This window comes from Plectropomus leopardus, chromosome 10, assembly GCF_026936395.1.
Source record: "Plectropomus leopardus strain MGB_pleo_1.0 chromosome 10, ASM2693639v1, whole genome shotgun sequence".
Classification (NCBI taxonomy): domain Eukaryota; kingdom Metazoa; phylum Chordata; class Actinopteri; order Perciformes; family Serranidae; genus Plectropomus; species Plectropomus leopardus.
The window spans coordinates 25216278-25231871 of record NC_142185.1 but is presented as its reverse complement, the minus strand read 5'-3'; the positions used below and the strand labels follow the sequence as shown (position 1 = coordinate 25231871).

The 15594-nt window shown below is 40.4% G+C and overlaps 1 protein-coding gene across 1 annotated transcript in view; it reads left to right on the top strand.

Annotated features, from left to right (window-relative positions):
- The window catches only part of mgat4a (alpha-1,3-mannosyl-glycoprotein 4-beta-N-acetylglucosaminyltransferase A), a 43867-nt gene that overhangs the window by 15613 nt on the left and 12660 nt on the right, over positions 1 to 15594 (top strand). Inside the window, exons 2-6 of the mRNA XM_042494458.2 lie at positions 4471 to 4638; positions 5682 to 5822; positions 14190 to 14323; positions 14442 to 14488; positions 15284 to 15397. Coding sequence (XP_042350392.1) covers positions 4471 to 4638; positions 5682 to 5822; positions 14190 to 14323; positions 14442 to 14488; positions 15284 to 15397 — 604 coding nt within the window. The remainder of the gene's footprint in view (positions 1 to 4470; positions 4639 to 5681; positions 5823 to 14189; positions 14324 to 14441; positions 14489 to 15283; positions 15398 to 15594) is intronic.

Genomic DNA, 15594 nt, shown 5'->3' with positions numbered 1-15594 from the left:
ATTTTTATGAAAAAAAAATAGAGAATTTACATTACCTATTGCATTTTTAACAGGGCACGTATTATCTTTAACCTATTGCATTTTAGAAGTAACCTTCCTCACACTGTATACGTTAATGCAAAACTCATGACGTGTTGCTGTGCATGTGAGTGCTATTTCTTAATTGGGCTCCATTTTACAACTGTTTCTTAGTATTACTCAGAAGTATAACTAATCAGCTCATTAGAGCCTGCCTACACAAAACTAATTTGTAAGAAGATGAGAATTAATGCCTAAACTTTATCATATGAAAGACTTCCTAAGGAATAGTGTAACACGTTTTTGGCCAGAAGTGTGTCTGAGGCCCTGAGTCTGTTCATTTTAAAGGCTAGTTGTTTGAACCGCTATTATATCTCTGACTCCCAATTCCTCCCACGTATCTCATTAATAAATCAAAGAAATGGAGCAAAGGAATCAAGGATGACACGTCGAGGCGAAATATCACAGGAGAGCAGAGGAAACGGGTACAGAGGAAAAACCAAAAGTATAAGCCTGGATCGATGTTCAGAAAGTGCAGAAAGTTAGACACATATAGAAAAACATAAAATGTGAGACACGGTATAAAAATTAGGAGGCAGGGATGAGATGATGTTGCGATCTGAGGTTGGATGAAAAAAGGAGAAAGGAGAGGCTGTTAAGCTCAGAGGTAGAGCACGGCCACTTAGCCCTTCCCCCACCACTCATGGTTTTAGAGAGCAGAGAAGAATAATGAGATTTTATAGATGTGCTCCAGACCTCAGGTAATTGTTTAATGCATTATGTGTACCCAGTCAGTCATCCAGTGGTTATACACCAGTAGTTTTCCATTCATAATATAAGTTGAATTTTATCTTAATACCACTCGAATTTGTTAAAAAGAAAGGGGCCTGTGTTCTTTTTTGTGAAGTCAAGGTCAACTCTTGTTTTGCAGCAATGAAAGAATATCAAGGGTGACATTTAACTGAAAATGTCAAGAGACTTGTGTAAACACTGCCCAACATGTTCGGCATCAACACACTGCTCAGGTAATGAGGGAGCCACTTTCTCAAAAGAGAATGTGGTACGTCAATATTTGCAAAAGTGCAACAGTTTCACCACTTTATTCGTCTGTGCAGGGGATACATATAGATCAATAGAAACCTTATCTGTCTTGTTTCTGTTCCTGTGGCGCTCTATGTGTCTTTGTTTCTTTGCACGGTGGGATTACAGGTGTGGTTTCATCTTAGCAGGCCTGGAGTCCTGCAATCAAAGGACTGATGTGAAGATGAAAGTCTGTTTTTAGTTTGAAGCTGCCCTTTTCATGAGGTTTTGGGCCAAATGACAGCATCTGTCCGTGTGTCTTAGAGATCAACATTCAGGAGGAACAACACGGTTCTGTGCAAAAGAGGAGCCGGGGCAGAGTGGACGGACAATAGCTCAGTCAGAGAGTGGTGGAGAGGGGAAGATAAAGGGAGCCTGGGTTTTGTTGTGGTGAAGGGCTCGTCGAAAGGGCCAGATAAATCTACCAGTGGAGGAAGATCAGAGACTGGCCAAACCCAAACTTAACACACACACTAATACACACCTGAGGTGTTCTTTGTACTCTCCCTGTTACCTCATGAATTTTGGAACAAAATCAGATCTGGACTCCTAATATTGACACTAAGTGCCTTTTCACACTTGAAAGTCCAAATCAAAGTTTGCACTTCTGTTACATCTTATACATTTGATCTGTTTAGTCTTCACATTACAAGTAGGGCTCGAATTGGATTTGGCTTTTCAATACAAATATTCACGGATTCGTTTGGTTTTCCATCCAATGTTAAAAAGTTTGAACGGGCTCTGTTGGACATTCAGTGTGACAGCAGCATTCATGTAAACAAGGATCGCAAATGTGTGACAACATTTTTTGCCATGACTAGTTATCAAGCAAAAGCCAGAGACTGTGTTGTATTTACTTTCTATGTGCTGTAAATTCACCACTTTTCAGCACAAGGTCTCTCCTTCTCATTGCAGCTGCCTGCATGTCTGTAGCTCTATAGCAAAGAGTAGTCTAAAAGTCAAGAAGACTCACTCGCAGCAAAATCTGGGGACCAAAACATCCCCAGAAGTACACTGCACAGAAAAAAAAGAAGACGGCTCGACTTCAAGCAATCTCACTCGATTTTACTGTCTCCGACTGATGATTTGAATCTCTTTTAGGGGCCAGCCCTAATTACAATTAAATGAGAACCATCCAAAAAATATATTCACACCAGAAATGAACTGAACCATGTTTCAGTTTAGCCCGGGCTGAGACCGCCTCTTTTCGTCGCACCGAGATTCAGCTGTTGAGTGCGGTCCATGCAGTGGTCGAGGTTTTACACCTATAATTTTAGTTTTTATCAAACATGATGAAAATCAAATGAGTAAGGTGTGAAAGGGCCTTAATACATGCTTTTTAGGCTTGTCAATCAATGCCACACATGTGCTTTTTGGCTTTAAATAATCTTTGCTTCTAATAATTTCCAAAAAAAATAGTAAATACTATATTAAAATGATATATCCTTATATATATACTTTATATACTTATACTCATAAAGTGCTTTTCAAAAATGAACTAAGTACTTGTGCAACACCAAAGCAGGTGAATGGCAGAACAATATCTAACATATAGAAGAAAAGAAAAGGAAGAAGAAAAGGAAAGAAACCCAACACAAAAAAAGTAAGATTCACTGCTAGATTAACTCACTCCACAGTATCCAACTTATTATATATATCTATGATCTCAGCCCACCAACAGACCACAGGTGCTCCCTTTTTCTTTGAATTTCACAGCCTGTACTAACAATACTCCTACACTAAGCGCTAAACTTCTGCTTTCTGATAAGAACCCTCAAAGGGACAGGCTCCCTGGCATGTTCACGGTAAACTGCCTCTAAACCTCAAAAGTAATTTTCAGTTTAAAAAAAAAAACATGCTGCAGGTAAATGGCGGCTTGTTCTTGAGTGCTGTATTATTGTCGCTGATCATATGGTACAGCAGTAGTCCAGAGATTTGAAAAGCAGTTGTGGGACAAGTGCTGTAAATCCCTCAAGAATCTTAGAAATTCTGGTGAGCAAATTGAAAAAGTAGCTCTCTGATAGTACTTGCAGATCCAATGCATTTCTGCTCCAAACTGCTCCAGTAAACGGATCAAAAAAGGTCAAATAAGGAGTGTCTTTACTGGGAAGCTCCCACATAGGAATGTTTGTTACCATGTGATTATGAGCACTGTTTTGTTTTGTTTTTACTGTTACATGTTATGTGTGGTATGTGTTACACACTGTAAATGTTATGAGTATGTACCAGACCTCATGAAGAATGCTGCAGCTAATCTTCTTATAAACTTATAAACTTGTATATTTGCTTGAATTAAAACAATCTGGTACACATTAAGTATCAATATTTATCATGACCTGTTTTTTTTTTATGCAGAGCTAAAACCTTACAACATATCTTATTAAATAAGCTGTATATGACATTTAGAGTAAATGTATGATTCTGAGCTAGGATTGCCTGCACATGGCTCTCAACATGGAGTTGGCTAATGCTGGTGGTTGCAGCTAATTGTGCTAACAGCACCAACAACTAAAAAAGTGCTGACAGAGATAACATGTTAGCTTGGGGAAGGACCGTAAAGTAGGAGGCTACACTTCTGTGAAGACTATGTTCCACCACTGTGGGTTGGGACACTGTCATCAGCAGCAATCGCTATATGTTTGCAGTGTTAAGTGGCAGCAAATAACTAACCAGTGGGATACACACAGGCCCTCATACATCAACATGCATGTGTGGCAGTACCGTCCACCACAACAGAAAGAAGAGAGGATTGGATAACAACACACCCAGAGGGAGTCTGACGTCATCCTTTGTTTAGGACGCCTTTACTGTGCACTATATATTTGCATAGCAAATAGTTTGCTGCCATGTTCATGCTCTAAAAGTCACATACAGCTCAAATAACTCATTTAGTACTCTTCAGCACTGACAGAAGTGAGCGCTCTCTGAGTGATTTATAGTAATGGGTTTGTAGCCATTCTACTGTATGTTGTTGCTGCGACATTGACCTTTTTTTTTTTAAGTAATTCAAAGTCTTCATCACCCTTGAATAGTTAAAATTGGAACATGCTGGTTTAGCCGGCACTTGAACGTAAGCTGCAGTTGATTGCTTTGATAAGGCAGTGTAATATAAAAACATTCAGATTTCAGATACATTATGTTTTAGCCAAATCTCAATAATGCTAATAGACTTACTCTACTGCACTTCTCCAAGTGATAGATTTGTTTAAGTTTTGGATCTGCCACGTCTTTCTAGATGTTTTTATTTCGTGGCTAAACCCTGGCCCTTGAGCTGAAAGTGATGCTTTTATCTGACCGTTTTTTATTTTCAGTTCATAGGACCTTTATGTAGCATCTGCTAATGCCGCCTCCGTTCTTTTTTTCTCCCTATAGAGAAGCTGATAGCATACCAGCGGGAGTTCCATGCCTTGAAAGAGCGCCTTCGTGTGGCCGAGCACAGGACGCTGCAGCGCTCGTCTGAACTCAACAACATCCTCGAGCAGTTCAGACGCGCCATCGCTGAGACTAACAACAGCAAAGATGCTCTCACAAACTTCTCAGGTAACTGACAAACACACTAAGACTCATTAACTCCAACTGAGCTTTTACTCTGTTAAAACATTAAATTTTTTAGTCATTTGATTTTGTAGCTAATACACTAACTATGGGTCCAATAATGTGTTTATACAGTACAAAGACAGTATTATATTGAATCTAAATGTGTCGCTGTGTGTGGGGAACGGCGCTGTAACGTACTTCACCTTCTTTTCGATAACGGCTGAGTGGGAGTTTCCATTCAAAAAACACAGAAAAAAATGCAAATGTTCTGGTTCTTAAAGAGCTAACTACATTTTTCTAATGAAAATAAAAGGACAGTTTATTGCGCTTGTTATCAGAGTGGCAGGATCTTCACAGGCCTCTATTGCATAGCTGTTCCAGTCAACCCCAAAACCACTACCTTGGTGAGAGAGCCCCGCTGGCAGAAACACAGCAATCTCAAGACCATTTCACTGCCTGGCACAGCACATGATTAAATAAAAGTCTAGTTTGCAATTTTTGTCTTTAAGCTTATGTTGCACACTGTCTGCCAGTTTTAAGATGAAAAGTCCATTTTATATTCAGCTGCATTATCATAATGCCAGTGTTACGCTTCTGAAACTGAAAATTATGTCATTTTAGTTTTATTTGAATTGATGTTATGGCAGTTATTCTGCTTGTTCAGACATTTTTAGATTTTAATTTTCTTGCCATACTCAATTAGATTATATGATTCTGTCTTAATATTGGCTGGAAGTGCAAAACATCAAGAGCCCTGCATAAGGGGAAATACAATATGAATGTGTACAGCTTGCAGTATGGTATAAGTCACAAGAGACAAGCTCCTGCAGCCAGTGAGAATTCATGTACATATAAAGATGTCAGAAATTCTGCTGTGTACAGTTAGATTTTTTATTTAATGATTTTGTGATAAAGCATCACTGTTCTACCGGAGCACAGTAACAGGTGGTGCCTTAAAAAGTCAGCATAATTTCACTCCTGTCTCCATTTGAGGTAACTTCGAAAAGGCCTTTACTGAACTTATTTCCCTGTGTGCCTGCTTTCAGATGAGACACAGAAACTACTGAAGGAGCTCGCAAATAGAAAACCTCTCCAGGTGCCAAATATCTACCACCACCTGCCTCATCTACTCAACAATGAGGGCAGCCTGCACCCTGCCGTGCAGGTTGGTCTCGGCCGCACAGGAGGTGAGAAGCGCACACGCACGCAGCAAATTCAACACAGCAGTAACTTCCATGATTAATGAGGCTTTTTGCCAGAATCTGCACACTACACAAACACGGTAAAAACCTCTAGACATCCTCATTACACCGGGGAGAGGACCAAGCCTCAACAAGTGACTTGTTCACAACAAGTATCCCCTCTGGACCGAGCTCTGTAGCAGAATCATTCTAAAGAAGATATTCAGAGGAAGATAATTATAGTGTATGTACAGTGTAAATTCCCACCTTTACTTTACAAGTTGTATATCTTAGCTTGATTGAACAGGGATTTCCCTTTTGCTTTCACATCTCTATCCTACTTTATATTTATGACATGCACTTTGTGTTTGCTCATCTGTTGTCCTCTCTTTTATTGAACCTGAGAGGCGCACTGTACCATTTTGAAAAGTGCTTTACCAAGCAAGTTTACGTTGGCAAATACTCCATCAATACTAGTTCACACTGCAAAACTTTTACAAAGCTCACAAAAGCAGCGTTTCCACCAAGCAGGTCAGTTCAGCTCAGCATATTTTGTGTTTCTATTGTGAAAAGTTGTGGACGGTACCAATAGAACCGTTCCTTACGTCCCCATTTTTCATCACCCCTCATGGTCAGGTAGTAAAAGGTGGAGCTAGAAACCCTGCAGTCCGCTTATTGGCCAGATGAGATTTAACATTCTCTTCTCAGGGCTATACTATAAAATAAAAGGATGTTTTGCACCTTCTAGCAGCAGCTTTATACTGAGAAAAAAATTATTTCATTCACTGTGCCGACTGCCGGCAACTAGTTAGCTGGAACATTTCCTTGTAATGTTAGTGCATTCTTTGACGACATTAATCCATCAATATACCTTAAATTTAAGCATGAGAACTTTGACCACTCCATCTTTTTTCATTGTCTTTGTTGGATGACATGCACTCTTAGTGATAAGTGGATCTTCAGGCATTTAAAAAATGTATATTACAACCAGATTATGTGAACAGCATATTCTAATCCTCACCTGTTAAAAAAACATGTCAGAGTGTCACTCAGTGTGCTCGAGCAGTACTAAACCCCTGCTCTTGCCTGACAAAGAGTCTTTTTACATGATGGTATTTAGCACTTTTGCACTTTGTATGACACCCCTCCCCTTGTTTGACCACCCTTCCCTTTGACTATCGACCTTTTGGTCTTTAGTAGCTCTCTTGTTGCTGTTGGTGTTTTTGTTGTTTTTATGTTATGTCTATGGTGGCAGACCAGTTTCCTCCTTGGGGATTAATAAAGTAATCCTATCCTATCCTAATGCACAAACTCACTATTTTTAAATATCCTATGGAAAGAGACTCTCACTCTAGCCTACTCTTTTATGTTCTGGAAATGTTGGCGTGCAACCTTGTTCTGTTGATAATCAACGGGGTGCAGACTTCCCTTTGTATCACCAGTAAAGAAGGAAATACAGCGAGTGTTGCTGGATGCAGCAGTGAATGTCAATAACCCCGCCCACATGTAAGAGTACTGTCTGCGGTGGAAATGCTCAACAGATGTAAGTTCTAGGTATGTGTTCGTAGGTGTTAAGGTTCTAAAGGTACTGTACCGAATGTTTTTGGTGGAAATGCAGCTAAAGATGCAACATGTCCTGGCAAAGCTGCTGTCTGTCATTAGCCTCCTCTTTCATATGATTATTTTTCCTCCCTTTTCACTGCACTTTTCAGCAGCCCCATTTTTATTTTTAAAGTTTCTTTCTTTCACCCCTCAGCATGTGACCTCTGCTATATCAAGTTCTCTCTAAGAGGATTACTTATCTGGCCTTGCAAGTGTGATAGGTGGAGTGAATTTGGGGCGCAAGTTTAGGGGCTGAACAGCTCAAGTGGTGTTTCCACATTCCTAATGACAATGACCTCGGGGAAGAACAGAGGCCCCAGACAAATTAGAGGAGAAGAAGGAGAGACATGTTGGGAACAAATGGGAGGTTCTTGTCCCTGGCCCTTAGCCTCTTTCATCAATGAGTGCAAGGTATTCCCACAGGATGCAAGGAAAAATGCAAGGCCTATCACTGCTGCCTTAGTCATTGCCGGTCTGTCTGGTTTCATGACAGGTGGGCAGGTGTTTGCTACCTTTAAGGCTCTTCTTGGCTTTCTCTAGAGGATGTCTAGCCACTGATAATGTCAGTAACTGCCCACTGCTTTGTTCTCACCAGCTTCCCACTCTTAAACACTATCAGTTGTGTTCACTGGAATGCACAGCCAAGCAAGAGGTACTGCTACTGGGAAATGATTGTGTGGATCTCTGTAGTGGTGATAGGTCACAGAAACCCACACGACTACCTCAGAGAAGTTTTTGCCTGTCCAGCTCCCGTGCATGACATACTTGATTAGCCACTGGCAAAAGTGCCTTCAGCCATCCCTGTTCTCTATCATTCATTAGTCCTTTTTAAACATTGTGGTCTTGGTTTTGCCGTTGCTGTTGTCCTGTCAGAAGCTACGTCTGTGTTGTGGGTCCTGGTTGTGGCGATGCTGTGATCCTGCTTGACACAACCTTAGACTACCATTATTATGAGTCACGCCTCCACGACTTTTATCAACACCCACAATATTTGCACATAACATAACATGCTATCAGTGAGTGCATTTAGTAATTTTACAACAATCATTACTGTTAAATGACATGCGTTTGTAACCATTACTTCTGTGCATCTCTCCCTTTCTCTTCCCCTCTCTCTTTCTCTTTCCTTTTTGTCATTATTATAATTCAACTGTTATTTACGACATCTATTGTTCGTTTGTCCGTCGTGTAAGAGGGATACAGCATTTGGAAAACGCCCTGCAAATACCACAACACATTATCATGCAACACAAGGAAATGTTGCAAATCCCACAACACTAAGAAAATGTGACATAATACATCACAACACAGCAGAGGCGTTTCCAGAGGATATTTAATAGTGATGCACACATCTGGACATGCTTGTTTTGGCTGCGGCTTGTGACTTACATTATTCGTGTGTGTTTTTTACTGCAGTCCAGCCGGCCTTCACTTTGAAAAAGACGATATAATTTGCACTGACATGCGACAAAAACTTAGGCAACAGACGCTCACTGATGGCCCAACATTGACCAAAGGTTGACCTCTGGCTTGGTGTGTCAGTGGCCCTTAGTCTACCTCTCTCTGTCTTTATTCTTTCTTCACTTTCCCTCTTGTTTCTCTGCTGGTCTAAGCATATCTGACATTGGGATATTTATAGCCGTGCAAATTAGGGCACCATCTCCCTTTAAATTGAACAAGCATTACGGGAAGGAACAGTTCAGACAACCTCAGAGACTGAGATGGTTGGAGCAGAGCCTGATGGAGTCGCTTTTAGACTGAAACCAACAAAAGAACATTATTGTAAATGCAGCCTTGCTTGTTCCAAACACACATAAGGCCTTTAGCGAGCCTCCAGACTGCCAACTTGTGCCCTTTTACACACAGTCAGCACTCATTTTGTTGCCAAGCAACACCACCATTTGTTTACACTGACCAGCTTTCTAACATGTCAAATATACAGTTTAAGATTTTTTTCTCCCCAATTTGGCTTTAGGAGAGTGCAGACATTCATGTGTCTGAACCTGTAACACATGTAAAGGTTCACACAGTCTCCTCCAGATCACACTGCTGTCAGTGCAGGCGTCCTGACTAACTGTTGGCAGTTCCAGTGCTTTGACACCTCGCCGGCATCCCACTCACTGCTGCTGATTGCGCTGCCAATTGTATTTTTTATAATGCAGCACTGGTTTTTGCTTCTGTGCAAAAGAGGCATCAACTGACATTAATATGATGTTGCTTCTTTGCTGGTTAACCTGAATTATGTTTCTTGCCTTTGATTTCATACCTTGTACACTATCGGCACAGAAACCCCTGATTCTGTTGATGACTCAGTCAGCCTGAACAGGTGCAGTTGTGATCTCAGTTCACTAATCAAACACAATCTAATCACCAACATCTAATCTGCAACTAATGACACCTCTGTAGGTTGTCAACATACGAAGCCTGTCTTCTAACACAGGGCTGTGCTGGAATCTTGTACCTACATCAAACCTAACCCTTCGTGCAGACATTTTTTTGGCTAAATTGCATCTGCAAACACAAACCAAAACTTTCAGATTTCAAAGAAAAAAAAAGAAAAAAAAAGATTTCAAAAAACAACACCTCCTTTTTCTTATGTGTTGGCCGTGTTTGGCTGGCTGCATCGCTGCAATGCAACACTGAGGGAGAAAAATAGGACATGGTTCTGTTCTCCAGCTGTCAGCTGTAACACATGTCAAAGCAGCTTTGCATGTCAAATCTGTTGCATGGTGCATTTCACCTTCAAATATCTGCACACAGGGTCACTATCAGAGCTGAGTGGCCACATGTTGATGTTTGAATTTAATGATCAAGTTAGTTGTTTACCCATGGCCAACAACTGGGCGCTGTTCTCGTCAGGCAGTGTGCATGTGTGACCTCTGTGTATGTTCACTGTTTACCTACAGGCAGTGAGGCTAGCACCATTGATCATGTTTTTTTAGTAGAATACTGTGAATTATTTAGGGATGGAACAATTTTGATATACTGTGCCAATGTTTTAAGTAACCATTGGGCCATACCGATTTTTTTGCTGTTGTTCATTTTGTTTTAGTTGGAATTGAATTGTTTGAAATTCAAACTCCGCCATGCACATTTATGAAACAGGCTTTCCTTTACATAGAAAACATATTAAAAAGATAACATTCAGCTTTGAACGCCTTTTTGCCATATATAATACATCATAATTCCCTTTTTAATATAATACTATTTTCCATACCATTGGCACACATTGTGATTACATTGTAATTAACCTTCACCCAATACTTATTTTTACTGAACAGAGCTTGAGCACATCATAATGTAACTCAGTGCAGCCTCTGTTTGCTGTTAGTTCCCACCATTAGCGGCTAAACCCAATGTTAATTAGGCCCTTCTGCTGATTTCAACACAAATTTGTAGTAACATTGATCAGGCAAAAAGTACTTGTCGATAGTGAGTTTACACTGTCCACAGGAATGATGTTTATGATGACCTTTTTATTTTTGCACAATATAACATGCACAAAATGACAAAAATAACAAATAGTAAACGGTGCAGACAGAAGCAGAAAACCAAGCAGGCTTATTTGAAGTCACCTCCTAAAAAGAGGTTAACATTTTTACATTGTTGTAGGCATCCCAGGGAAGATCTGTGTTCGTCCCAAACACATTTCCAATCGTCCTGTTAGGATGCAGCTAGTCTTGAGCTGCGCAGTAGTGCTGTGACACAACAGAAAAACATCGGCCGCTGTCATCAGTAAATGTGATCATATTTGTCGTTAGGCTGATGGCAGTCAACAAGAAAAATATCGGCTGATACTAATGTTTAGCTGATAAAACGGTGCATCCCTTAAATTTCTTTATTTCATTGGGGAAGCTGTTTTGTGAAGTATTAAATGCCACGTAAGCAGGACCAATACAACAAGGAGCATATGACTGTTTCTGCAAAGGTACGCAGGACTATTTGGATGATTCCATCCATATAACTGAGAGTTGGATTTATGATGGCTTCGACTGATAATTGATGGCTTTTTTTCCTAGGCCCCTTGTTATGAAGATTCAATTTACTGAACGAACCACTTAAGTAACAGGATAAATTTAGAGTGGGAGAGATATGACCATTTTTATAAAAATAGAAGGACTTTTAATACGTTATCCACTCAGGCTGTGGATTGCGCACACGCGCGCACACACACACACACACACACACACACACACACACACACAAGATGTACCTCAGGCTTTGTAATTTGTAAGACCTTGAAAGCTTTTTTTTCATTAAAAATACCGTACCCAGATGCCTCTCATCCTTAGCAGAAAAACATTGTTAGTATGAAAACATGAGACCGTTGATTCCTAAATTGCCTGACAGTTGCGTTTTTCCTGAATTTTACCAAAACAAGATTTTAGTTGATCATTAAAAAGGCTTCTTTTTTAATTAATTTAATGCTGCTTCATTTTATACATAGAGGTAGGTTCAAGGTGCTGAACAGAGAAGTTAAATCAACACAATTCACAGATAAGACAATACAGAATAAATGAAAGAAAAAAGATAAGAGGAATGCAAAAATTATTTAAAAGATTTAAAGTTGTAATAATAATATAACATAATAAAACCTTGGGCTATTAAAACTGCAATGTTTGGGGCATTCCTCTCAAAATAGTACTATAAATAATACATGCTCTCTTTAAATGTTACAGATATGTCATTTTTTATGGTTCTTTTAACATGTACTAATACTTAAGTTATTTTAAATAAGTGTTGTCTTTATTTGTTAAATTTGAAATATTTAACTTAAATTGAGTTCTCAAGTCAAAATTATTGTTATTTGCCTGAACACAGAAGCGTGTATCTTTTTAAAGGATCCAGTGATGTCAGTTTCTTCCTTGTCTCTTACCTCATCCAATATGTGTATCTGTGGTCCCTCATCAGAAAAAAAAACAAAACATTTGCATGCTATGTTTAAGCAAATTATGAAGCAATATTTTGCTGGATGTTATAAACACAGCTGAACACCAGCTCCTTTGTGTGCATAGCATACCAGATCAGTCCTTTTCACAGATGTGACAGAGAAGCGGACATAAATGTAGATAGTTTTGCTTTTTTATTTTTTTTCTCAGAAGGACATGAAAGGATGACAGAGTGAGGCGTCCAGGCTGATCAAGGCACACAGGGAGGGGCAGTCTCAGAGTCGGTCGTGCCGGGGCTGCACTTGCATGCATTATCACTCATTCACTGTCTGCCACCCTCCCTTATTCTGTCACTCTCTGTCTCTTTTCCTTCCTCCCACATTCTCTTTTCATCCTCGACCTACTTTCTTAGTGGTGGTGGGTGTCGCTATACGACACGGAGCTTAGTGTGAGAAACACAAAGCAAAAGTGGGACAGATTCTCCACGCTGCACAGATCACTCTGCAGCCTTTCTGGAGGAGACCACTGCGCTGCTCACTCATTCTGCACCTCAAGTTTGTTTTGTTGAGCCCCCCCACCCCCACATCAGCTCAGTCAGCATGCTACGGCTTTAAAACTCATGCATGCATTAGCCCCGGTCCATGTGCTTCACAATAATTACTGTGCCTGTAGGGCTGGTTGTCTGTAACCTCCATTAATACATCACTTGACCTTCTTTTGTTTTTTTCACTGAAAGCAAAGCAAAAAAGATTGTGAATGTAGGTTTTGAATTGAGTAAAGGGCAAGTACACCATGCAGAAAGAGAAACGTGAAACAAGAGAGCACACAAGCTAATAGGCAATTTCACATTGCTGTCTTGACTTATTTTCCTCAGCGTGAGGAAAACACTGATTCATTGTAAGATAACGAGCCCGATAACTTGTTCATCTTCACAATTACTGTCACACTAGCAGAAGTGTGGGCTTGCTGTAACACTCTCTGCTCTCTGATTGTGAAAGTGATCATTGTTTCCTAGAGAGTGAAATGAACTGGTTTTAGATCTGCGACAGTCTGTTCTGTTGTGAGGAATCTCTCAACACTAAAGAAGAGGCCGTCTGTTTAGCTGCAACCACCATTAAGCAGTAAGGAAATGACAATAGCTGCTGTCTTTTCCACTCTTTCCTGTGTTACCGTTGTCTCTCTTCATCAGCCCATCCTCAGCTGAATGCTGATTTTGCTCCTACTTGTGACATTTCTTAGCTTGCAGGTGATCATCAGCTTTGAAATTTTATTGGTAAAAATATGTGTGAATGCTGATAAGAACAGAGTTGCCAGACAATCTCTGAAACTCTATTTCACTTCTGCTCTCTAGTTTGTTTGTCTTATTGCAGTTGTCATTGGCACGTCTGCCTTTATTTACTTAGATGGCAGTAAAAGCTCATGAAGTTATTTAGCTAGGCGTTACAGATCTCTAGATAAAGAATGATACTGAATCAGTGCCAGCTATCATAAATATTTGTTACCTCTATCTAAAGTCCAAACACTGCTGCCTCTATGTGGTGATTCAGTGACTCTCTGCTCAAGTTGTAAATTGAAATGTATGTTTTTGGAATAAATAGCTTTACTCACATTGTGTAAGACTGTAGCTAAAGAAGGCTTGCTGTATTAACATGCAGCCTGGTAGGTAGTGCAAATGCATTCCAAACTACCTCCATCAGTCATGCTTCCCTCTGCCATCTGTCAGTCTGGGCACGAGTTTCTGTTCTCGTGGATTCAGGCCAGTGTAATTAGCCGTCGTCTAACAAGCAAAGATTATTTGATTTTTGGATCCACTCGGTTAAACCGGCACCCCTGCAGCCTTCGACACTTCCTGTTCTCACCTCACACTACTTCTTCTTCTCAGTTACCATGGTGATGGGGATCCCCACAGTGAAGCGGAAGGTGAAGTCTTATCTGTCAGAGACGTTGCGTTCACTAATAGACAAGCTGTCACCAGAGGAGAAACTTGACTGTGTCATTATTGTCTTCGTTGGAGAGGTGAGATATCACCTTTGCACAGTATGAATCCCTGCATGATGCTTCTGCTCAATGAGTTAAAACATGATGTGAAGCAGGTCTGTGTGTCTAATGTGTCTGCCTGGTTTTGTGTCTGCAGACTGATGTGGACTACGTGCACAGCGTGGTTGCTGGCCTGGAGAAAGAGTGAGTACACATCTGCTTCCCTTACAGATACTCTAAAAGGTTTTCAGATATCAGACAGAATTGTCAACTTGTTTCACTGCATTTCCATCGTCTGACATAGCTTCCACCCTAACCGCTTTCTGTGGGGGAGGGGGATTTTATTTTCCCCTAACTAATCACAAGAGACCAATATATCTTCCTGAATGGGTCAGCACCACTGCTACACCAGAGTATGTGCAAAGGCTAAGTCCTTACCAGGGCCGTGCAAAGACATTTTGGGGGGGTAGGTGCTCATGCGAAAAAAGGGTACCCCTCTCATAATCAGTAAAAAAAAGTTACACACAATAGCACATCTTTAAGTTTGAGATATATATTAATTTCGATACACTCATACATAGTGCTTTAATTTCATCAGTGGTTCCCAGCTGGTCCATCCACGGGGTCCAGAGCTCTCCTTAGTCATTAGTTCGATTACCACACATTGGATAAAATACCACATTTTCAGTTTAATTCCACAAATTGTAAACAACACATTGATATAGAGAACAAAGAATTAAAACATATTGCCAGAATAAACAGAAACACCCATGGCGCTGATTGGTTGTTTTTCATTTTAACTGAGAAATCGCCGTTTCATGTTACACTTTCAGACCATAATAAGTCAACTCGAACTTATTGGAACAGGTGGATACAGAGGTCTGGACCCTGGCAAGCAACACGGTGTAAATATTGTAAAGTGGTGAACGTGAGAAAAGTGTGTTACACTGTCAACATCACCTTCTTCTTCTTCTTCTTCTTCTTCTTCTTTTTCCCCAGGTTTTCTACAGAGCTGAATTCAGGCTTGCTGGAGGTGATCTCACCGCCGGCTGCCTATTACCCCGACCTCACCAACCTCAAAGAGACTTTTGGAGACTCCAAAGAGAGAGTCAAGTAAGCAAATTACAAAGCCAAGACGTCTTTCTTATCACATGTTCACTGCTCCGGCATTCAATTAGACAAAAATGCAGATAGAAATCATTATGGTAATCATGGAGAAAACAGCCCTGAGAGAACTGAAATGCAGGAGAGCCGTGATGAGGATTGCAGAAAAAGAAGAAGGATGAGTCAGGGGGAAAGTGGGAGGGAGG